Source organism: Panthera uncia (assembly GCF_023721935.1).
Source record: "Panthera uncia isolate 11264 chromosome A3 unlocalized genomic scaffold, Puncia_PCG_1.0 HiC_scaffold_11, whole genome shotgun sequence".
Taxonomy (NCBI): Eukaryota; Metazoa; Chordata; class Mammalia; order Carnivora; family Felidae; genus Panthera; species Panthera uncia.
Window position 1 is genome coordinate 61,595,398 of NW_026057578.1, and position 24,184 is coordinate 61,619,581.

At 41.3% G+C, this 24,184-nt stretch overlaps 1 protein-coding gene across 2 annotated transcripts in view; it reads right to left on the minus strand.

Annotated features, from left to right (window-relative positions):
• Positions 1-24,184, minus strand: part of THADA (THADA armadillo repeat containing) — a 333,497-nt gene that overhangs the window by 132,992 nt on the left and 176,321 nt on the right. For both annotated transcript variants that reach the window (XM_049650200.1, XM_049650201.1), the window contains one exon: positions 16,957-17,125. In XM_049650200.1, coding sequence (XP_049506157.1) covers positions 16,957-17,125 — 169 coding nt within the window. The remainder of the gene's footprint in view (positions 1-16,956; positions 17,126-24,184) is intronic.

Consider the following 24,184-nt stretch of genomic DNA (forward strand, 5'->3'; position numbering starts at 1 on the left):
TATATATCCTATAATAGAAGAAAGGAAAGGCATAAAGTCTATTTGCTATAAACTGACTTAAACTTACAAGTAAAACCTGTCTTACCATCTACATGAAATAAAGACACTTTTAAAAGGCTCAAGTAGTGCATAAGGAAAAAAATATCAAACAGCACATTTAAGATGTTAATTATACTGATTTCTTTGAAGATTAACAAAGGTGATAGAATTTTCTGGCACTTACAAACTCTTCAAAGTCACAATTAAGAAAACACACTAAATCCATTTGATATAAAAAATAACCAAACAACTTTAGATCTTTTTTTGGAAATATAATTCTCAGAAAGTTAATGAAAGATATCCCCCTCACCAGAAAGTTTACTTTATGAAGATTAAAAAGACATCTCAAATAGGAGACTGACCAAGAGCCTAGAGAAAATAGAGGATTACCTATTCAGTTATGAACATGGGTCCAATATTAAAATCTGATACCTGTATATACCTAACAACTGCTCCAGAGTGCTATTAATTCAAGTATATAACACACATTCCTTTCATTAATAAGGAAAAAAAGTGGAAGATGAAGCAGGAAGATAAGTCTACCTCATTTAGCAAAAAAAGAAAGAAAGAAAGAAAGAAAGAAAGAAAGAAAGAAAAGGAAAAGAAAAAGAAAAAAGGAAAAAAGAACACATAGGAGATTTAGACTTGCTAGGAATCCCCAGCAGCATACTCCACTCAAGAAAGATCCCAAAACCCACCCGTGCACAGAGAGACCCCAAAACTCACCTGCACACAGAGGTCATGACCAAGGAGGCTTTAAAATAGTTTCAGAAGACCCACCTCCCCCTCCCCTTCTTGCCCTAAAAATCATTCTTCCCTGCTCTCTCCTGGAGACAGAAGATCTGGCTATTAGAGACACTCCATTTTATCTTAATCTGTGTCGATTTTCACAAGTAGCCCCAGAAAATGATTTCTTTCTCGATTTTATGGAGGAGAAAACAAAGGCTAATAACTCTAAGCTATCAGTGGAACTGGGATTTGAATCCAGATAGTCTTAACTCCAGAGCCTTCTCTTTCATCCACTGTTACATTAAGCAGAACTATTAATTGGGAAAAGACAAATGAAATACAAGAGCAAAGATTAAACCTAATAATCTAAGAGCAAAGGTTCAAGTGTGGAACATGGTGGAGGGGGCCCAGGGTAGCCAGGAAGTCAGAATGGTCAGCACTGTGCTAAGAACTGGATGCATCCATGATTTTGTTGAAGAAATGCATTATACTATCTGAGGGTCCAGTGGAGTACAGGAATAAACAGAGCAAAGAAATAAGAAAGGCATGAACAACTATATGGCAACAAATTGGACAAGCTAGAAGAAATGGATAAATCCCTAGAAATATGCCTAGAAACCCACCAACACTGAATCAGGAAGAAACAGAAAATCTGAACAAATAATGAGTACGGAGATTGAATCAATAACCAAAAACCTCCCAACAAAGAAAAGCCCAGGACAGAAAGATTCACTGGTGAATTCCACCAAACATTTAAAAAAGAATTAATGACAATCCTTCCCAAACTCTTTCTAAAAACTGCAGAGGAGGAAACACTCCCAAACTCATTTTACAAGGCCAGCATTATGCTGATACCAAAGCCAGGTAAGGACATTACAAGAAAACTACAGGCCAACATCCCTGATATAGATGTCAAACTACTCAGCAAAATCTAGTAAGCCAAATTCCACAGCACATTAAAAAGATTACACTATAATCAAGTGGGATTCATCCCTGAGAGGCAAGGATGGCTCAACATAGGCAAATCATCAATATGATACATCACCTTAATAGAATGAAAGATAAAAATCATAGGATCATCTTGATAGACACAGAAAAAACATCTGACAAAATTCAACGTCCATTCATGATAAAAACTCTCAACAAATTGGGTAGAGAATGAATGTATCGCAATATCATAAAGCCATATATGATAAGTCACAGCTAACATCATACTTAAAGTGAAAGGCTGAAAGTTTTTCCTCTAAGATTAGAAATAAGACAAGAGTGCCAACTCACTACTCTTATTTAACATAGTAATAGAAGTACTAGTCAGAGCAATCAGCAAGAAAAAGAAATAAAAGGCATCTGAGTTGGGAAAGAAGTAAAAGTGTCTCTGTTTGCAGAAGACATTATCTCACATAGAGATAATCCTAAAGACTTTGCCAAAAATTGTTAGAACTTAAATGAATTCAGTAAAGTTTCAAGATACAAAATCAACATACAAAAATTGGTTGCATTTCTATCCGCTAACAATGAATTACCTGAAAAAGAAATAAAGAAAACAATCCTATTTGTGAAAGCATCAAAAACAGTAGAATACTTAAGAATAAGCTTAACCAAGGAGATTGAAGGTCTGTACACTGAAGACTGTAAGGCAGATGAAAGAAACTGAAGATGACACACAGATAGGGAAAGATATCCTGTGTTCATAGATTGGAAGATGTATTATTGTTAAAAGTCATTAATTAATTAATCAATTAATATTGTTAAAAGTCCAAAGCTATCTACAGATTCAACACAATCCCTCAAGATTCTAATGGTAGTTTTTTGCAGAAATTGAAAAAATAATCCTAAAATTTGTATAGAGCCAAAAAAACCCCAAATAGCCAAAGCAATTCTGAGAAAGAGCAAAGCTGTAGGTATCACACTTCCTGACTTCAAACTGTATTACAAACTGTAGTAATCAAAACAGTATGGTACTGACATAAAAACAGACACAAAGACCAAGAGAACAGACTCAAGAGCACAGAAATAAACCCAAGCATATGGGTTGACTATTATTTGAGAAGGAAGCCAAGAGTACAATGGAGAAAAGATATTCTATTCAATAAATGATGTTGTGAAAACTGAATATTCACATGCAAAGGAATGAAAATGGACCCCTATCTTACCCCACTCACAAAAAACGTATTAATGGCTTAAACATAAGACCTGAAACCACAAAACCTGTAGCAGAAAACATAGGGAAAAAAGCTCTTTGACACTGATCTTGACAATGCTTTATGGATATGACACCGAAAGTGCAAACAACCAGAGCAAAAATAAACCAGTGTGCCTACATCAAACCAAAAAGCTCTGCAGAGTGAAAGAAGCAATCAACAAAATGGAAAGGGAGAAAATATTTGCAAACCACATATCTGAGTAGGGGTTAATATCCAAAATATATAAGGAACTCGTACAATTCAAAAGCAAAAAAACCCAAATAATCCAATTGAATAATAAACAAAGGACCTCAGTGGACATTTTCTCCAAAAAAGGCATTCAAGGGGTGCCTGGGTGGGTCAGTCGGTTAAGTGTCCGACTTTGGCTCAGGTCATGATCTCGTGGTTTGTGGGTTCGAGCCCCGCATCGGGCTCTGTGCTGAATGCTTGCTCAGAGTCTGGAGGCTGCTTTGGATTCTGTGTCTCCTTCTCTCTCTGCCCCTCCCTGGCTCATGCTCTGTCTCACTCTGTCTCTCAAAAATAAATAAATGTAATCAAAAACAATTTTTAAAGACATTCAAATGGCCAATAGGTACATGAAAAGGTGATCAGCATCACTATCATCAAGGAAATGCAAATCAAAACAACGAGATATCTTCATACCTGTTAGAATGGCTAGTATCAAAAAGACAAGAGTTAACACAATGCTGATGAGGAAAACCCTTGTGCACTGTTGGTGGGGATGTAAACTGGTACAGCCACTATGGAAAACACTATGGAGGTTCTTCAGAAAATTAAAAATCGAGGAGCACCAGTCAGTAGAGTGTGCATACTACTCTTGATCTCAGGGTTGTGAGTGTGAGCCCCACTCCAGGTATAAAGCTTACTTTAAAAAATACGATAAAAAAAATTAAACATAGGGATACCTGGGTGGCTCAGTCAGTTAAGTGTCCCACTTCAGCTCAGATCATGATCTGACAGTCATGGTTTCAAGCTCTACATTGGGCTCCATGCTGACAGCTCAGAGCCTAGAGCCTGCTTCAGATTCTCTCTCTCCTTCTTTCTGTCTCTCCCCCGCTTGTGCTTTTTCTCTCTCAAAATAAATAAACTTAAAAAAATTAAAAATAGAACTATCATATGATCTAGAAATTTCACTTCTGGGAATATATGTGAAGAAAATCACTATCTCAAAGACATATCTGCACCCTCATGTTCACTGCAGCATTATTTACATTAGCCAAGACATGGAAATAACTTGTGTCCTTTTTTTTTTAAGTTTATTTATTTATTTTTGAGAAGGGGGTAGAGGCAGTGAAAGAGGGAGGAAGAGAGAAGATCTCAAGCAGGCTCCACACTGACAGCATGGAGGTTGACGTCGGGCTCAAGCTCAGGAAATGTGAGATCATGGTCTGAGCCAAAATCAAGAGTCAGACACTCAACCGAATGAACCACCTACATGCCCCTCTAAGCATCTACTGATGGATGAACGGATAAAGAAAATGTGCCATACATACACACACACTCACATACACACTTACACATGCATGAATATTATTCAGCCACAAAAAAGAAGGAAACCTTGCCATTTGCAACAACATGGATGCACGTTAAGGGCATTAAGCTAAGTAAGATGACTCAAACAGGGCAAGCAAATACTGTATTATCTCACTAGATATGTGGAGTCTAAAAAAAAACTCAAACTCTTCGAAATAGCAGAGTAGTGGTTGTGGGGTGGAGGGTAATAGATAAAGGTGGTCAAAAGGTACAAACTTCCAGTTATAATATGAATATGGCCTGGGGTTGTAATGTAAGAGCATGGTGACTATAGTTAACAATATTGTATTGTATATTTGAAAATTGTTAAGAGAGTACATCTTAAAAGTTCTCACCACAAAAACAAAATTGTAATTATATGAGGTGATGGATGTGCTAAACTAACCTTAATGTGGAAATTATTTTGCAATATATACATATATCAAATTATTACATTGTACACAAACTTATACAACGTTATATATTAGCTGTATGCAAATAAGGCTGAAAAAAAACCCCACATGTACATAAGAGAAGGACTTTTTCTTCTTACCAATTTAGACAGGAAAAACTCTGTGGATGACTTTGGTGGACTTCCTCATCCAACGGTAGTTTTGCAAAGTAACAAGACATTTGGAAAAGGGATGTCAATGAATGTATATTTCAAAAGAAATAGGAACTCAACAGTGGTCAACTTGAATGGACTTCTTACTAAAATGGGGAAAAGCATGCTATTGTCCGTATGTTTGTTCTAAGGACTTTCATGACCCTGGATCTGTATTCTTACTAACTCTTTATATTTTGATGTCAAAATCTGTAATTAACCTAACAGGGTGACTGATAAATTAACTATGCATAAGTTTGAAGAAAAAAAAAAATTACCAAACATTCACAGGTGCAAACCGTTATCCCAATTATCAACCGTTCATATCTCTGGATGTGAAGAGAAGGCACAGAAAGTTCTTGTAATTGACAGCAACAAGAGAAATTCAATTAAGATTTAATTTGCTTATTTTTTCAACCATTGCCTTTAATTAAAAACAGAAAGTAAGACTCCACTTGAATATCTGTAGTTAAATCCTTTTAAACAAAGAAGCACACACAAGAATTATTTGATAATTTTGAAAAGAGGTGTTAAGGATATGCTTTGAAAACTTATTTTTTATATATTGTCACATTTTTGAGAGTCAAGGTACAGATTTACTATTGGCTTTCTAGACGTTGACATATCTGAGACACATACAATTTTTAAGAGCTTTTTGAAAATACAGTTAATATAATTATTGTCTTCACTATGTACTTCTAGCACCTTCATCTAGATTTATCCTCCAGTTTCCTTTTTGAGGTCTGAATCTGGTGGTCTGGAGAAAGCTTTGTGTTTAACTCAAAATTAAAATTTTGATGTCCTAGGTTAAGTTTTCAACAGAACCTCTGTTCCTAGAGAAGATCATTCCACACACCCTGTTGCCTCCAGCCCAAGACAGGCTCAATGAAAGAGACAGCAATTGTACCCAGTAATAAAAATACACTAACATTTCAAAAAACAGAAGTGAGGAAATTCTAATTATGTGTTATTTTCCAAAGCTCCCTTAGGTAAATAGAACCTAGAATTTTATCATGCTCCCTGAGTCTGGGGAAGGCAGAAATGTTTCAACTATACGTTATGCAAGGGGATCAGGGGCAGGTTGGGACAGGGACACAAAGCCAACTATAAAAAGCTAGGATTTTGAAAGTGTGTTGGCTTACACGTCCACAGCATTTTTCCAGCAGAGAGAGAGACCGGGAGGAGAAAGGTGCTCCCTTTGAGATTTCCAGCCTGTTTTGGGTTGCTCCTCCCCTTCTCTTATTCCTGTGTCCAGCTCATTGTCGTCTGTTGGGCCAACAATCTGTTCATGGGTCAGGAATGGTTTCTTCTTTGACCATCAGTATTTAAAAGAGCAGCAGCACACCTTGTCCACACAGGATGGTGGAGAAAATCTACAGGTACTGTGCAACAAAGGCTCTCAACCTTGGGCAATTTTGCTTCCATTCACGGAACAGGTGGAAATGTCTGCAGACATTTTTGCTGTCACAGCTGGGAGGGTGGGTACTACAGGCATCTGTCGGGAAGATGCTACCAAACATACTACAACACACAGCACAGTCCCCACAACAAAGAATTACCAGGCCCAGAATGTTAGCAGTGCCAACGCTGAGAAATCCTGCCATGGAAGGACAGGGTTAGAGAGGAGGGAGGTACATAGTACAGGGAAACAGAAGAATGTCATGAACGACAATATGGCTTAAAATAGAAAGAGTTTTATTACTTATTTATACTTTCCTTTAGGCCCATGAGCTGATTTTACTTCAGGCCTCGGGAGTGGATGCCAAATTGTCTGGCTATACTCAACCACAGTGCTTTTGAACAGCCAACTTAGTCCTCAGTAACAGAAATATGCTGGGTGCTCTAAATAAATCCCAGGGCAATGGAACAAGTACATATGCTCTGCAAGCTCAAAAATGCTTCCACAATAAAAACGGTAAGGTATTACTGTTTGACTGACATAGCTGAGAGCAAACAACAAATAATGCTATTTTCATGGGATGGAGACTGACCCAATAAATCGCACCACATAACAGGACGATATACCATCAGATATTTTATAGAAATTCTGGGAAATGACAGGAGCCTGCTAGCGTGCCCGTAATGATGTTTTGTTGCTTTGTAGTTTTTAAAGTACGTTCAGAATTATCTTTAGTCACAAAAAGTCCCAAACAATAAGGCTGGGAGAGGATGGAAAGTTTGTCTTCCAAGATGAAAAATGAACTTGGAGAAGTGCTAGATTAATCTATCTAGGAGGATCCCATAACACCCTTTCACTTTATGAACTTCAAATTTCCCCCTCTGAATGATGAAAGCCTCCTTTGTCTGGGACAATGTGACGGTGTTCCTTTCCTGACTCATCAGGTTTGTGATGGAGTCTGAGGGAGGGGCTGTAATTCAAAACAGAACAGGTGCAAGGAGTAACGGCCCGCTAGGCAGGAACTCGACCCTCAAAAATCAGAACTACTCTTGGTCTTATAATCTTTAATATGATCTACAGGAAGGTAGAGAACACTGACCAAAGGAACCTCTTTGTGAAGCATGCTAACACATTAAGTCAAAACTGCCGAAAATCGACTTACTTCTCTCTTACACACACACCTATCGACAGGAATCCTCATGTTGTGAACAGCATTACTTCAATGCACAACGTTCGTTTTTCTACAACACGGCTTTTCTTAGTGCAAAATCTTTCACTCACCATCAGTACCAGTGGTCTCGGCACTCTTGGATCGTAAACCCCTCTCGGGGGTGGCTGTGACAGCAGTGGTTGCAGCAGCACAGGTCGGAACAGAACTGACTAACACTTCCTGGGCACCTGACTCTGCCAGAGACGATGCCGAGCACCACTCCTATACGAATTCGTTTAATCCCCACGACCAACCTATGAGGCTGTGGTACCTTCCCATTTACCGAGGAAGACGGACGGGGGAGGTGCAGATTTCAACTCACCCAGAATAACACGGCTGGGACGCAGCAGAGAAAGGATGTGCACGGACACAAGCTGGCTCCAGAGTCCGAGCTCCTACTTATGTGGAGTCACTTCTTCGAGCACATGTTCCCAGCTTTTATATACTTATTTAGAAATTATATGCCAGTCTGTTGATATGTACATTATTACACATCTGCTCTAAAATAGTAGTCAAAGGGATAAGGGAGAAAAATAACGTGCCAACCTATTCTTCCACACTTCACTTTGAAGGCCATGGCTCACACGCTGTGAATGCCCGGGCCTGGCGTTTGTCGTCTCTCTGATGCTGCTGACCCGTGCCCACCTTACCATCACACAGCCCACCTCCTCAGTGCACTCCGGGACCCGGGAGGCTAACCCACTGTCACAAACACCCTCTGCATGCCCCACTCCGTGCCTCGGCTCACATCAAGTCCCTGTCAACAACAGGAAATTGTTGAAAGGTTTATCCTAAGACGCGGTGTCCTCACAAAGCCTTCTCTGAGCTCTTCTCTCAGATGCGTGTCCTCAGCCACCTGCCTGGCACACGCCGCAGCCATGTATTTCTGTGTAATTGTGTGCAGTATCGATGGCTTGTTTTCCAAGGCAGCTCATAAGCCTCTTGAGAACAGAGAACATGTTACATATTAACTTTTCTTTGTACCTTCCATGGCACCTGGCATAGTACTATGCACTTAATTACCACTCAGTAAGCATGTGCTAAATAAAAGAGTAAGTAAACATTCTCTCTATTTACTCCACGTCTCTAGGGCCTAAGGACAGAGAGTCAAAGGGAAGATCATCCTGGGAAACAGGAGATTATGGGAGATACTTTCCTCTTTACCTATGCTCACGAGAATGGAGACAGACTGCCTTGCTTGTACAGGGAAATGCCTTCACACAGTCCCCAGTAATCTGCACGTATAGCACGGGGATTTTACACAGCATTCCAGTTTCTAAAATAATAGTGTCCTTCCACACCTTGTTTATCTACTGCTTGCTGCCTACTCTGTTAGCACTTTTTATAATTAAAGGTAATCTTGAACATACAGATATGTGTAACAAACCCAATTTCAGGAGAAAAGGGGTTTACCCTTTATTTAAAAAAAAAAAGTTTCCCCTTGTCTATTAATGGGATTTGCTCAAATGCTACCTTCTCAACAACTATTCTGACACCTCCTTTGATACTGTCATCTGGCCTCTCTTACCAGCCCCTGATTCCCTTTATCCCACTTTGCTTGTTCTTTTTGTCCACAAAAGTATTATCTTCCAGTAAATGATACAATTTATTTATTATAATAAATTATATGATACTATCATTTGCTCTGGTTTGTCTCCCTGCCTCTAGACTGCAAGGTCGGTGAGACCAGCGATATTTGCGAGCAAGGATCTGTCTCCTTGGTTCTCTGATGTATTCCAAGTATCTAGAACAGGGTTTGGCATGTAGTTGGTACTCAACCAACAGAAGGCACAAATCAGTAGACGATGTCAACTTCCATTTCACTCCACACCTTGAAGGCCTCAGAGAGAGTCACTCTAGCCTGAGAATGTTCTTTCCCTCATCCTGAGAAGTGGTACAGCATGGCAATTAACCACAGAAGCTTAAAAGCTCTGAATCCCGGCTCTGCTTTTTCTAATTGATCCCTGCATAACTTTAGTCAAATCTCATAACCCCTCTCGCCCTCAGTCTTCTCATTAGTACAATGGGAGTAATATCCATCACTCAGAAGAGCCTCCAAAGGCACTCAACATCCACACACCCCGGTATATAAGATTCAGTAACTGGCGTGTGTATATAATATATATATTCTTTACACTATTACTTCCCTCACTCTATCCCAAACGGTAGCACATCTTCTGATAAATCTATAAATTCCACAGACTATGAGTTCAGAGCACTACAAAATAGCAGTAGCACTTTGGCTGGTGACAATGACCGTGTACTATCATCAACGCTCCAGACCTGGCAGCAAAGGGCTGTCTCCTACACCCAGAGAAAGCTCCCTAAGTAACACATACCAAATAAAAGCCTTTCGATATTTATAAGGAAAGGATTAATTCATCTTCCAAAGTAGCATTTTAATTAAAAATGACTTTTCTGGGCTTACATCCAGAAAGGAATATATTGCCAAAAGGTAAGATTTAACAAGGTTTAGTTTAGTTTTGTTTTTTTAAATTAAAGTGCTTCCCAATCCTTTTCATGTCAAGGCACACACATAGAAAATAATCTTTCTTTGGCACTCTGGGACAAACAGATGCGACTGCTCCCAGCTGCAGGTGACGGCCTAGAGCCCCCAGCCCTGCCAGGCCCTACTCAGACTCGCTGGGAGCTGAAGGAATCAGTCAATACTTGAAGCATGTACAAGCACAGCATTGGAGAAGCTTGGCCTTCTTGGACTGGAGACCTTCCTAGCAACTTAGATTTTCCTCCTTTCGGACAAACACCAGTCCTCAGAGAGAATGAATCTGGCCACCAGTGACCAAAGTGAGCACTTTCTTTATGACTCATTCCAGAAAAAAAGCACACTGACCAGCAATCCATTTATAACTTACAACATCAGCATAATTTCATGCTTTTGTTTTTACTTTCCATTCTGAAATTTTATTTTCCGTGCATAAAGTAAACAATGGAGACAGGCCAACCTTAAGTCACCAAATGGAATCTATCAAGTAATGTTCTATTTCTAGGCAGCTTGAGGACTCTGCTTTATGTTTCACAATTTTGTACTTTTAAGAAATACAAAAAAGATACAATTTTTCAAGTATAAGGTGCTATCTTATGGTCACAATTTGAAAAGATGGAGTGGATCATTCTTTTAAATTTGATTGTAAGTTTTAGTACAACACTTAGTAAAAAATACACTTTTTTCTAAAACACTCATTTCCTTATATTTAGAAAACACTGACAGAATTCATACTTAAGACTACCTCTATCACTGGTTTTCTTTTTGTTTCCACTACTTCTCTCCATGGCACAGAGTCAAGGACGGTCGGTATTATCCCTGTTTCCTGAACAGTGATTCCTTCAGAAAAGCGGCTGGCTGAATTGACCTACCTTTATTTCTTTCCAGGTCTTCTGCTTTTCTGTTTCACAAAGGTAATGCCAAGATCCACCTCTACTTTTGTTCTCCTGCTGTCCTGCCCATCCCTGCACAGCTGTTCTCACACCCATAAAGATCCCAACTCTAGGCCTAAAACAGAGTGTTCTAGATTCAAGCAGAATGTTATCTTAGTCTCAGTCTCCCTCATGCCTGATTCCATATCTGGCAGCTTTCTCTCTTGCCTCATCTTCATTTCTGTTATTCATATGCTCCCTGGTGCGAGGGTTTGGCTGGCTCGCTTGGCTTCTAACCCACAGCTCCCTCCCTGGGAGGTTAGAAAGGCAAACTTATGTCTTCACCTGTACCTAGAACTGGGTATGCAAATCACTGAGTGTGCTGAATTGAATTCAATCTTGACCTCTTTTTCATGTGCCCTGCAGCTCCTAGGCTTAGAACCCACAATTTCTGTGGGTGTCCATGTCTGAGTGTTTTGTCTCACACTCTTAAGGATGACAGAAGGTATGGCAACTTCATGCTTGCCTATAACCGAGGTACCAATGGAGGATTCTGTACTTTTAGACGATTTAATGTATTTAAGACTATTAAATGAGACACCAAAGAGAAATCATGAGAAAAAGATGAGTGGAGGGAGGGAAGGTGCAAAACTGCTATGATTTCACTCTCAAGTGTAATCTAAAAAACAAACAAAACCACAATGGATAAACAAACAAAAAGCAGCATCAGACTTGTAAATAAATATTTACAGACTTGTAAATATAGAGAGCAAACTGGTGGTGGCCAAAGAGGAGGAGGGTAGGGGATGGGCATAATGGATGAAGGGGAGTGGGAGATACAGGCTTCCAGTTATGGAATGATTAAGTCACAGGAATAAAAGGCAGAGCATAAGGAATATAGTCAATGATATTGTAACAGTGATGTAATGGGACAGATGGTAGCTACATTTGTGGTGACCACAGCATCATGTATAGAGTTGTTGAATCACTACGTTGAAAACCTGAGAATAATGTAACATTGCGTGTCAACTATACGAAAAAAAATGTCTTACTAGTTGGTTGTAGCCTCTCAGGGTGTCAGTGACTTCCTCTGTCCCTCTGTCTTTTTTTTTTTTTTTTTTTTTTTGAGAGAGAGAGAGAGAGAGAGAGAGACTCCACACTCAGCGCTCAGTGCAAAGCCCAACCCAGGGCTCTATCTCCTAACCCTGGGATCCTGACTGGAGCCGAAATCAAGAGTCAGACACTTAACTAACTGAGCCATCCAGGTGTCTTCTAATACCTCCTCTGTCTTTCTAATACCAATGGACTTACTTTGTTTCTAGCATCAAATCAGATTTCAGGACTCAGGGACAAGGGATTAAAGACAAAGCAAAGCTGGATTCTTTGCTTGGTTTCCCTAAGACATAAAAAGTTGTTATTCACATCAATTAGCAGGAGGTACCACTTTCTAAACACCTTGCAGGATTGCTGAGAGTATTAATGAAATCACACATTCATTTTATGCAGCATACAGGTGGTGCTCAAAACGTTCATTTTACTTCTCTTATGGCAAACTCACCAAATGTGTGGGCTTAGGCTGTCTGAAGTCCATCTCCGGTTAATATTTCATGTCAACCCAAAAGTCCAATACTGCCGCTCAGCTCCACAGCCAGAAAAGTGGCTCAGGATTCCCAAAGTGCAAACATCAAAGCTCCCAATTTGGGTAGGGGGAGGGGACAGAGGAGTAAGAGAATTAAACACGGTGTTCAACAGATTCTTCTGGTAAAGACTGAGAAAATTTAATCCCAGCAAAGGGGTGTTTAGAACTATGGAGATTGTCTGGATTAACTGAAGAAAAAAGAATACCTTTGCCTAGAATGTTCATTCAGAGAAATGCAAAAGTGGTTCTTCTGCTTCAACAGAGGCTGAATTACCTCAACTGTCTTTTCACCTTACTCATATAAGAGAGCTTAGGTAAAGAAAGAGTAGGGACCACCGCTTGTGTGTTTATATCATGAGAAAAAGAACCAAAATAGAAAATGAAAAAAATCCCAGGGCACCTGGGTGGCTCAGTTGGTTAAGCGCCCAACTCTTGATTTTGACTCAGGTCATGATCTCACAGTTTGTGGGATCGAGCTCCGAGTTGGGCTCTGTGCTGTCTCAGAGCCTGTTTGGGATTCTCTCTCTCCCTCTCTCTCTCTCTCTCTGCCCCTCCCCAGCTCGCACGTGCATATGAGCATGCTCTCTCTCAAAATAAATAAATAAGCTTAAAAAAGAAAAAGAAAATGAAAATAACTCAAAATTCAAACTTGTATTTCAAATGGTATATATTTCCTTACGAGACACCAAAATGTGACTTAAGTGCCCCAAAATCAGAATACATCCTACCTCATAATCATTGGCCAAAACTCTTCTTCAACACAAGAGAACTTTTTTAATGCCAATATGATTTCTCGGGAGTGATAAGTAACCTAGTAATAATGTTAAGGCCCCAACATGAAGAATTTTGGCAAGAAAAACAGACGGTTAATTCTACTTAAAAGACAGGGTAGCCCTGCCAGCCAGTGTTGTTCCCAAATGAGGTAATGTCCATGGCTCTTATCTAGCCTTTATGGAGATTTAATGTCATTTACCATTGGCTCTTATGAACCGGCTGCATAATCTCACCTTTTCTCATGTGTGTTACTTCCATCCATGTCAACACTGCAATTAGGAACCTCTGGTTTTTAAAATGATTAAGAAACGATTTTCATATGTTTTCTTTTTATGCACGTCCTATAATTTGAGTTTTTCTTCCATCGCCTCGGAAAATTCAGAGATCAGCATATTTCTCATTTTCAAGGTATTCTATAGAAATACTCTGAGGTTTGATATTTTTATGTAAACATTTTTCAAAGAAGCCAAAATGTATAATTCAAGAAAATGTTCTGTGGAAGAATTTGTTTTCTGATTACAAAATGATTTCCTCCCTCTGAAAAAAAATAACAATTTTATATTTATTTAGCTGGCTCTGAAAGTCCCATGGAGATTCTCATGCCTTTCAATCCCTAACACCTCTTTTCCCGGCCTTTTACTGATTTCAAAGATAACTCCATGTGGAGAAGGAATCCATAAACCGTAGAAAGGAAAGAGAAAAAGAACCCTTTCCGTCTTAACCCCTTGCGTTTTCCCCATAAAGAACAACAGAGTGAAACACAGCTATTACAACACAGATGAGACACCCAAGTGGACATGACAGAAAAGATTTTCACATGCCTTTGAATTCCTTTTTTCAACCAGGGTATAAACCAATCTGGGTAAAGACAGGAATCTGTTTGACAAACATGAACATGATACCCAACACCCATACTATTTTGTTTTGTTTTCAACAAAACATCTCCCTTTACCTCCCAACACTCAGGAACAAAAGCAACGGCCACAACCAACCTGGAGTCACAAGGCTTTTACTTTTCCATGGTGTTTCACCCTTCAGGTCACAGAAAAAGTAAATTGGAGATATCAAAGGCAGCCCAGAGACAGAGCAGAAGACCATGCTCTGTTGCTGGGCAGACTGGTGAGACACAAGCCAGACCTGTTAGTGTTGTGTGTGGGAAACGAGGTTGGGAGGCCCATTTGTACAAGTGGCGAGCCAGCCAAAGAAGCAATCCCAACCTCTTCTGACAAGATTGAGCCAAGAATGGATCTGCAATAAAGAAGATCTGATGGCTGATCCCCACTACCTGCCTCCTGCTTGACAATCTGACCCCCGCCTCTAACTCAGATGCAGAATCGAGGCATCTTTGAAAAGCATGTCCTTCGTTACTCACTATTGCCAGCTCCTTCCCTTCAGAGTAGTGTCCGACAGAGAATCGAGACATCTAACTCGTATGGGCCTCAGGGTCCCACGTTTAAAACCAAGATAATACCCTCCAGCCCTCTCGTCATCACTGAGATATAGTGAGGACCAAGGGAGATGAGTGCTTGAGAGACTGCACTGAAGAGACCACCAAAGACCCCCAATATATACCACATAGACCAGAGGATCTGCTCTGGTCGCTTGGGGGCCGCAGTCTTTTCAGGAGGTCTGCAAGATCAAACTATCTTCAATGCCACTAAGACATTCCTTTCCCCTTTATTCTCCTTCTCACACAGACGGCACATGGTGGGGTTTGCCAGGGGCAACAAGGTGTGTGATGATGTCAGCATTCTAATAATGACTAATGGAATGTGTGCTTGTGAGTTCTTGTGTTTTAAGATTTCCTGTTTCAGTTTCTAATTAAATATTGATAGACAAAAGTGTTTTTGGAATCCACAATAGCTTTTCAGAGGGTAAAGAGGTCCTGAGACCAGTTCGTGACCTGCCAACCTAGAACTTCATCCCACCCAAGCCTGCAGTTCCCAGATGGGCTGACTTGTCACTCATCCTGAGCCCTGCTATATGCCGTTGTCTCTGCGTGGGGGGCTCTCCCTCCACCTTTTGCTTGGCTTTTTCTGCCTTTACTTCGAGGTCACTTTTTCTGGGAAGCTTTCCTTTGACTCCCTCAACGCCAGTCAGGTGGCCCTGCTAGGTGTTCCTCTAGCACTTAGCACACTACATGGTGATTGCTCGTTCTCAGAGGGCTGTTTTTGTCCTGGATTCCTTCAGTGCAAGAACCGACTTAGTCACTGTTCTGATGGACACAGTGGTACGTAGGAGGCATTTAATAAATTTAACAAATACTTGCTGAATATATGTAACAACCAAGAAAGGAAGGCATGAAGACAGGCTTATCTTGCATTCGTTGTCACCTAGAGGGAATTAGTTACTAAAAATCTTACTTTTCATTATAGTACAGGCTCATTAAAACTATAACAATAGTAACTATATATCATATTATGTACCAGGTACTATTCTAAGCACTTTATATGCTTTAATTCATTTAATCTTCACAAAATCCCTAGCAGGTATATATCACTGTTGTCCTTGTTTCAAAAATGAAGACACAACACTGTATGTTCACTATCTTGTAATTAAAATAAAAAACTTAATACTAATAGTAATAACATAAAAAACAATCGCAGATGTGCAGGCAGTGAGTAGTGAGACTGACCCTGAGACAGTCTGGCTCCAGAGTCCCAGGCCATTAACCATTCTATACGGTGCCTCTCGTGTCGGCAGCAGAGACCTCAACCTTATGGCACATACTGGGATCTCAAGGCCACTCCTCAACTCTGCTCACAAACCACAAACATGACTTGATACTTGAATCTCACCCCCAATCCCGCCCCAACATGAGTGACCCCAGCAGCCACATGAACAGACGTGTCGAGTACCACCCGTTCCCAAGTTTATCATTAGGGTTTAAAAAAGACAGTTCCGGTAAGAAGTTTCTTTCTCATTCATTTGTTGTGCTTTGGTCCTTTGTGGGGGAAATGTTAAGTTAAAAGCAGTAAGTGTATTTGTATATTTATTAAAAATAAAAAGTCTCTTTTGTAGCACTGAGAAAACAGGAGAGTAGGGCTTGGCATTTCTATGTGTGATGCCACAGCACAAACTCTCCCTGATGTGTCTAATTCTCCTTCCTCTCTTTCAAGGAATGCTCACAACTTCACCTTGAGCAGGGAGTGGCCCAGAATAGTCGGTAGGCACTTGATGGAAGAGACAGAACTTTATCTGGTTCAGAGAGCTATGTACAAATGGGAAAGAAAGCATGAAGTAAAAAATATGGGATTTAATGCAAAAGACAATCTGACTGAATCACAGTGTGATGCTGTACTCATTTTTGTAATGAAAAAAGCACACCTAGGAAATACCAGTCCTTTTCAGCAATAGAAAAGAGTTCTATGGATAAAGTTAAAAGCCTGTGTATCAAATCTTCACCTGCAAACAGTAGGTGAGAAACCAAAGTTTATCCTGTGCGGTTTGACACAAAGTAACTTTATTTACCTGGAGAAGCGTCCCATGAATATGGTTTTGCCGGAAACACTGATCGGTGGAGTTGGGGAGTTTGGCCAACAGAGTTCGGATGGTATTGGGGATTTCATCCACCATAACAAATGGAACCAAGGCACGAGCTGCCATCTCACGGGAGCGGTAGACAGGGGAGTGACCACATCTGGGGAGACATAAAAACACAAGACCATTCAATACTCATTTCCACATCCATGCCTTTGTACGTGCTAATGTTCTTTTTTGTTTGTTTTGAATTTTTTTTGGATATATGTCATTCTGTACATGCTGATGTTCTATCTAGCTCCAGCTGGGACATCTAAGCTGAGGGGGAGTGGGGTAGGGGATGGGAGTTCCTCCTTATTCCAAATGTTGGTTTGTTTTTTTTTTTAATACTTCCCTTATTCCAATGATGGTGTGTATGTGTTAGTGTTGGTTCTACAGGTGATTTTCTTTTTCATATAAATATCATTAATATCTATGATTCGATCACAGAAATAAATGCAGACAGGCTTTGGGAATGATTCAATAAATAGTAGCAAAAAATAGCTTCCTCCTGAACAATCAAACAACTATTCACTGAGCACTCAAAATGAACAAATAGTAGGTGCCATGAGAAATAAAAGTCATTGTGGTCTCTGGGGTGCCTATACTCTGGATGGCAAGAGGGGCAGTACATTTGAAAAGATGCCCCAAAAGCACAAGACAGTCCTGGAAGAACGATATGCAAGTGATCTTCATATTATGGCTACATGAGGATAATAAGACTGTAGATTCTGGTATTGAGAAGGATTGAAAGAAAGCAAGCATGGTTCCCAGAAGGCCGAAACCAGGAAATTGTTTCAACCAGAAACAGTGGTATAAAGCAAGGAAAAAATGCTCAAGGTAGAGGTAGATGTATCTGACTGAAGTAGAGGCTCAGAAATAACAGTGGAACTTCAGGCTGAGAAGTGGGTCTGGCCAGACCGGGGAGTGCCACAAACGGCAGACTACAAGATCTTGAACTATTGTTAAGAGAACAAGAGCTGGACCCTCAAGTCACTGAATCCTTGCCTCTGGGCTGACTCACACCCAAAGAGCTTGAAGAAAAGCCAGTTCTTAAAGTGAAAGTCACGGACAAGTGGGATTTTGAGATTCTACAAAGGTCATTGGAAAGGCAGGTCATCTAAGAGCCTCTTGACTTTGTAAACACTCAGAACCTGAGAGCCCACAACCATTTTGTTGAAATTGTGCACTTGAAAGCCTTCACAGAGATAGTATTATTTGAGAGGAAAGCCCAATATGGTAAGTCTGGGCTCAAGTAAGTTCTTAACTAGAGAACTCTTAAGACTCCATGATTTTTTACCCAATTTAGAAAGTAACTCAACTTAGAGAAATATCTTAGACGTCAAGACAAGGATGGGGAAGATCAGAACATGGTAGACTCTGTGGAAGAAAGAGAGAGAGGTCTCTCGTTCTGTTTTCAAAATTAATTAGTATTCCAAGAAGGTATTACTGCTAAGATCTGGGTCATTAGGGCCATGTGGCCACGTAGACTTAGCATGCAGACGCACAAAGTCCTACCACTGTAACGTTTCTAATACCCCAGAGGTAACACTGACATTTACCTTAATGTGACAATAAAAGAACAGATTAATTAATGTACAAATGGAATGGTCCAAAGAGAATTTCATCATGGGGAGTGGGGTAGGAAGAGTGGAGAAAGAGGCACAGGGGAAGTCAAACCTTGGGTCATTTTTTCCCCCTACAAGTATACATCTGTGAGACAGGTCAATCAGCACACACTTTATGGATGGAGAACTCACCTTACATCATACTATGGGAAGACACTGGGAGCTAACGTTACAGCAGGTAGCTAGAGACTTCCCAACGGTTTTTGACGAGGTTCTGCCAAATCACGCATTTTTATTTTTCCTTTAAAATGATTAAATGTTTAATCTTTAATGGGCAAACGCAATAAAATGTTTGCTTTGGCCCATGATGGGGGTGGGGGGGAGTGAGAAAACTTCACTTGACAGAGAAAAGAAAATACTCTGAAAACGCTTTGAGATTTAATTAGCAAATGACCTCACTCAAGCCGGGTCATTTGTAGGAAGCTTCCCCATCTGTCTGTTCCCCACCCTTCCAACACACACACTTTGGGTTAGAGTGTGTTTTATGTTGCCGAACTAGGCTCTTGTATATAAATGTTTCTTTTCAAACACAAATAACTCTGACATGGTTACAGATGTTTAGTTTCTAATTAGCAGTAACTGAACACTAAGAACGCCCCTCCTTTTGCTCCTGACCTTTAGCAAATGATGGTTTCCCAAAGGAATCTGGCATCCATACAGGAGAAGGAATGGAAAGTGGGAAAAATGTCAGAATTTTCTGCGTTCAGATACCCTGTGCCAGGGTACTTTCCAAATGCACACAATCAGGTTAAAGAGCAAAACAAACCCCCCCCCCCCAAAAAAAAAGTAATGCAATTATAGAAAAAGAAAAGCCTATTTTTTCTTTTTTACATTTATTTATTTTTGAGACAGAGAGAGACAGAGCATGAACGGGGGAGGGGCAGAGAGAGAGGGAGACACAGAACCGGAAGCAGGCTCCAGGCTCTGAGCCATCAGCCCAGAGCCGGACGCGGGGCTCGAACTCATGGACCGCGATCGTGACCTGAGCCGAAGTCGGACGCTCAACCGACTGGGCCACCCAGGCGCCCCAAGCCTATTTTAAAAGTAATATTTAATTATCATTCATTATAAAACAATGATTAAATGTAATTTCAAACTCCTCCACTGCACGTTGTTAAAATGGATGGATAGATTATAGTCAATACACACACACACACACACACACACACACGCACACACACGCACACACGCACACACCCATTAAGCAAAAAAACATTTCCAGGTTACTGTTTTGTCAGTTCCTGGGGGGCAGGGAGGGGTCTGATGAGGGGGTCTGATGAGGTATATGTGACCTGGAGTGTGAGAGGATATAAACACAGTCTTTTTAGCCCTAAGCAGAATATATTTGCACCTAAAATCTATCTCTCCCTTGGCTAGAGTCTCCTAGTTTGATTCAGTAAATGTGCCAAAATCAAGTAGAGATGCTCTGTGGGGACACAGAGTCTAGCAGCTATAAAGGATGGAAAATCAGAGCACCTGAATTTCCATTTTGCTTTGTATACTGTGTTTTATGGCTTGGACAAATCACAGTAACCTCTGGGTCTCAGTTGAGCTGACAGCGGTAGCAATAATCTATACCAGTGTTCTCATGTGATGTCTATGAGAACATTCCAAGAGGCAAGGCGCTTTGGAGATACAAAGTTTCCATAGTGAAATGTGCCTGTGTCCAGTACAGGATCTGCATGTTCTAAGAATTGCAGGCCTCTAAATGGCCTCAATGAGAGAAAGAAGACTGTGGTGTGAAGGCTGTACCATTTATAAGAAGATAAAACAACAAACTGATTATATGAAGGCAATGAGATTTGGGGGGGGGGGCGCTCCATCAAAAGTGATGAGGAGAGGGGGGCGCCTGGGTGACTCAGTCGATTAAGTATCTGACTTTGGCTTAGGCCATGATCTTGCAGTTCATGGGTTCAAGCCCCACATCAGGCTCTGTGCTCCAGCTAAGAGCCTGGAGCCTGCTTTGGATTCTGTGTCTCCCTCTCTCTCTGTCCCTCCTCTTCTCTCTCTCTCTCTCAAAAATAAATAAAACATTTTTTTAAAATGGTAAGGAGGAATCTCAAGCCCTTCTGAAAATAAGTAGGTCTGCTTCTGTCTCTCTAAGCCTCAATTTCTTCAGGAAAATACACCAAATGGATCTGGGATCTGAAAGGTCATGTCCCCTTTTACTACTATTTGAAAACCATGTCCTCAGTAGCCCTAGCTGTGTTCTAGGCCTGAGCACTAGATCCTTGCACAGGGTGTGCGGGACATGCAGGCACCTGAACCTCTAGAACTTTCACTCCAATAAACCCTTCCCATGTTAATTTTAATCTCCTATTTACTGAGTGCCTACTGTGCTCTCAGCACTGTGTAACATGAAAAATGACACATCTGTCACCATAACACTTGCATCCCGCAATTACCGAGCCCTTGGCAATTTATAAAATATATGAACACCCCTATTTCTTTACTGTGCAACATTCCTGCAGGACACGAGGGCATTACAAACCTAAATGAACAGATGAAACATAAAACGAAGCTCAGAGAGCCTAAGTGGACCCTCCAGGATATGTCAGCAGCAGCACCCAAGCCAGAACCACCATGCACGGCTCCAAGATGGAATCTGTGGGTTATTCCGAGGAGCAGCTCACACCTGGAAATCGAGGGAGCATAAAAATATCTCCCAGCTAATAAAAACACAGGCTTTACTAGTATGTAGGAAATCTCTAAATGTGTGTGTTGAGTTTCTTGTTTTTGTTTTTAGTATTTGTAGGATCCCCAAAATATTCCAGAATCTAATACAAACTGTGGGCTTTCTCCAAAGAGAAATAGATCTATGAACATACACATGCAATTTCCCATATAATTTCAGGAGGTTCATGACACACACCCAAAACCCTTGGGGCAGTATCTCCCAGACCCAGGGCAAGAATCTCCAGTTGCTCCTTTGCACGCAGTATGACTGTCAGGTATGTGCTCTGCTTCCCAGAGAGCGAGACAGAGAACAGGACTCTGCTCACAGAATACCACCAGTCTAGAGGGGAGTGAGGCAGATAACCCCATGATCCCAAATCAGTAGTACCCACGGAGACCCACACAGCTAGGAGCGGCATAGAGAAGCCAAGCGGCAGAAGGAGTTGGAATGGCTTTCTGGAGGAGATAAAGGACCTTCAGGTGAGAATGATACACACCTCTGGCCTTCAGGCACCACGGAGAACCCAGGAGAGTTTAGAATATTCTGAGCAGGCAACTGTTCTTCTGAGATCTTCCCTACACTTCACCATTTCCTAGAATGGTGGCTGACCTTTATCCGCATGTTTCCCTCTATATTTACCCTCAGATTCTATTCCAGTTTCCTTGGAAGGTTTCACAGGTAAGTGGCTGGCCATCCCCCAAACTTTCTCTGCTCACCAGTACCTCCTAGATGAGCATGGAGACATCTGAGTGCCCCACACAAGCCCACACCAGGTAGGTACCAGAGAAGCAGACAGAAAAGCGACTGCCCATGCCCCGGGAGCCCACAGTGCAGTGGGAAAGACAGGCCGATCAGCCTGTACTTGTCAGGGCCACGAGAAGTAAACACAGGCTGTTGTAGAAGGGCTGAGGGGAGACACACAGAGAGGAGGGTGGGTGGTCTGGGGGATATGGTCCAGCTGTGATGAAGCTGGGGCAGGCGGAAAGAGCATTTGGGTTGGGCCTGTGTCTTTCCCTGCATGAGCCCAAACTGCCCCTCAGTGCATCCAGACAGAAGGAAGGGATCTGAGGTTTATTAAATGACTACTGTGTGCGGGGACCGGCTACGTACTTTAGACACACTATTTCATCGACTCTACTAAATCTTCACTGCAAGGTCATCATCATCATCATCATCGCTATTTTCAGATGAGGCAAGGTTTCTCAACATATTTCAGATCATAAAACTAGCAAGTGTCAGATCCTGCATTCCAATTAGGGTCTGTCCACTTGCAAAATCCAGTTTTCTAAGACTTGACATGCAGCCACCTCAAAATCCTCAGTCTTGGAAAAGCTTTGGACAAGTTCAACCTAGACCCACTGAATGTGACTGGCTTTTGAAGGCATCCGGCCTCTAATTGGTAGAACATGAAGCAGAACAATAAAATGATGCTGATAACCACTAACACTTACTAAGCATTGACAGAGGGCCAGACTTTGTGTTAAAATCTTTGCACGTATTTCCTCATCTAATCCGCACAACAAGGCAGAATGGCTGAGAGAACATTTTTAGGCAATGTGAGGGAAGTATTTTTGAAAGGACTTCATAAGGCCCAGTGACCTTGTGTGAGTCCCTCATTTCACAAGAATCAGAGAGAAAGTCTTGAGAAAAGTCTCAGAATGACTTCACGATCCAGCTAATACCCCCTTCCACTCTCCCTCACCGATAATATTAATGCTTCCCCCAGGTCCTCTACGTTCCCAGGCCCAGCTCCAGTCCTATCCTTACTTTGCAGAGGTCAAGCTGTACCTTGTACAAAACAGAAGCCCCCAAACTCCTGCTGCTGCTGCTGCTGCTGCTGCTGAACATGGTCATCCACTTTCTCTAGATGCCCCTACTTAACCAAGGGGTTGGCGTCCTAGGAGCTGGGCCGAGTTTAAAGAAGCTATGTGTGACTTCCTCCCAAGTCTTTCACTAGATTTACTCAAGAATGCCCTGCCATGATTGTCTGTTTCTCATACAGTAGCAGCACCGTCTGCTGTTGGGGAATGGTCATCTATTGATAACAAGTTGAGATAACCCTACCTAGCGAGGTATTTCTGCAGGCTGGGTGAGAAGGCATAGGCTGAGACCTCAGGCTATACTACTTTAAAAGAAGAATCTTGCTATAAAGTGGAACCTTGAACAACAGGGGTCTGAACTGCACGGGTCCACTTATATGCAGGTTCTTTTCAATAAATACATTGGAGAAAATGTTTTGGAGATTCGTGACAATGTGAAAAACTCACAGATGAACTACGTAGCCTAGAAATACTGAAAAAACTAAGAAAAAGTTGGGCATTATTGTAAGATGACAGTATATAATACACACAACATACAAAATACGTGTCAATCAACTGTAATGCTATCAATATAAGGCTTCCAGTCAACAGTAGGCTACCAGTTAAGTTTTGGGGGAGTCAAAAGTTATGTGCAAATTTTCAACTGCGTGGGGTGGGAGGGTGAGCGCCCCTAATTCTCAAGTTGTTTAGGGGTCAACTGTGTATGTTCTGTCAAACCAGCTATTGTCTCATCCTTGGTACCTGTGCACAATGCAACTCGTCCTCCCTGGAATGAATGTCATTTCACCCTCTTCTTCTGAACTCGGCTCAGGTTTCACTTCTTTCGCAAAAATCTTACTGCACCTCCTCTGATCAGAATCCATCCCTTCCTTTCTCATACTCTGTCCTTGCAACTGCACACTTAGATCTATCGGAGCCAGGGGCACATCTCATCTGCCTTCCCCACAGCAGCCTCACGCACCATGCTAGAGTCTACCAAAACGATCTGGAGAGCAGCAGCGGGGTCTTCATAGTTCTGAATAACACAGCACATAGGACAGGAGCTAAGAACATGT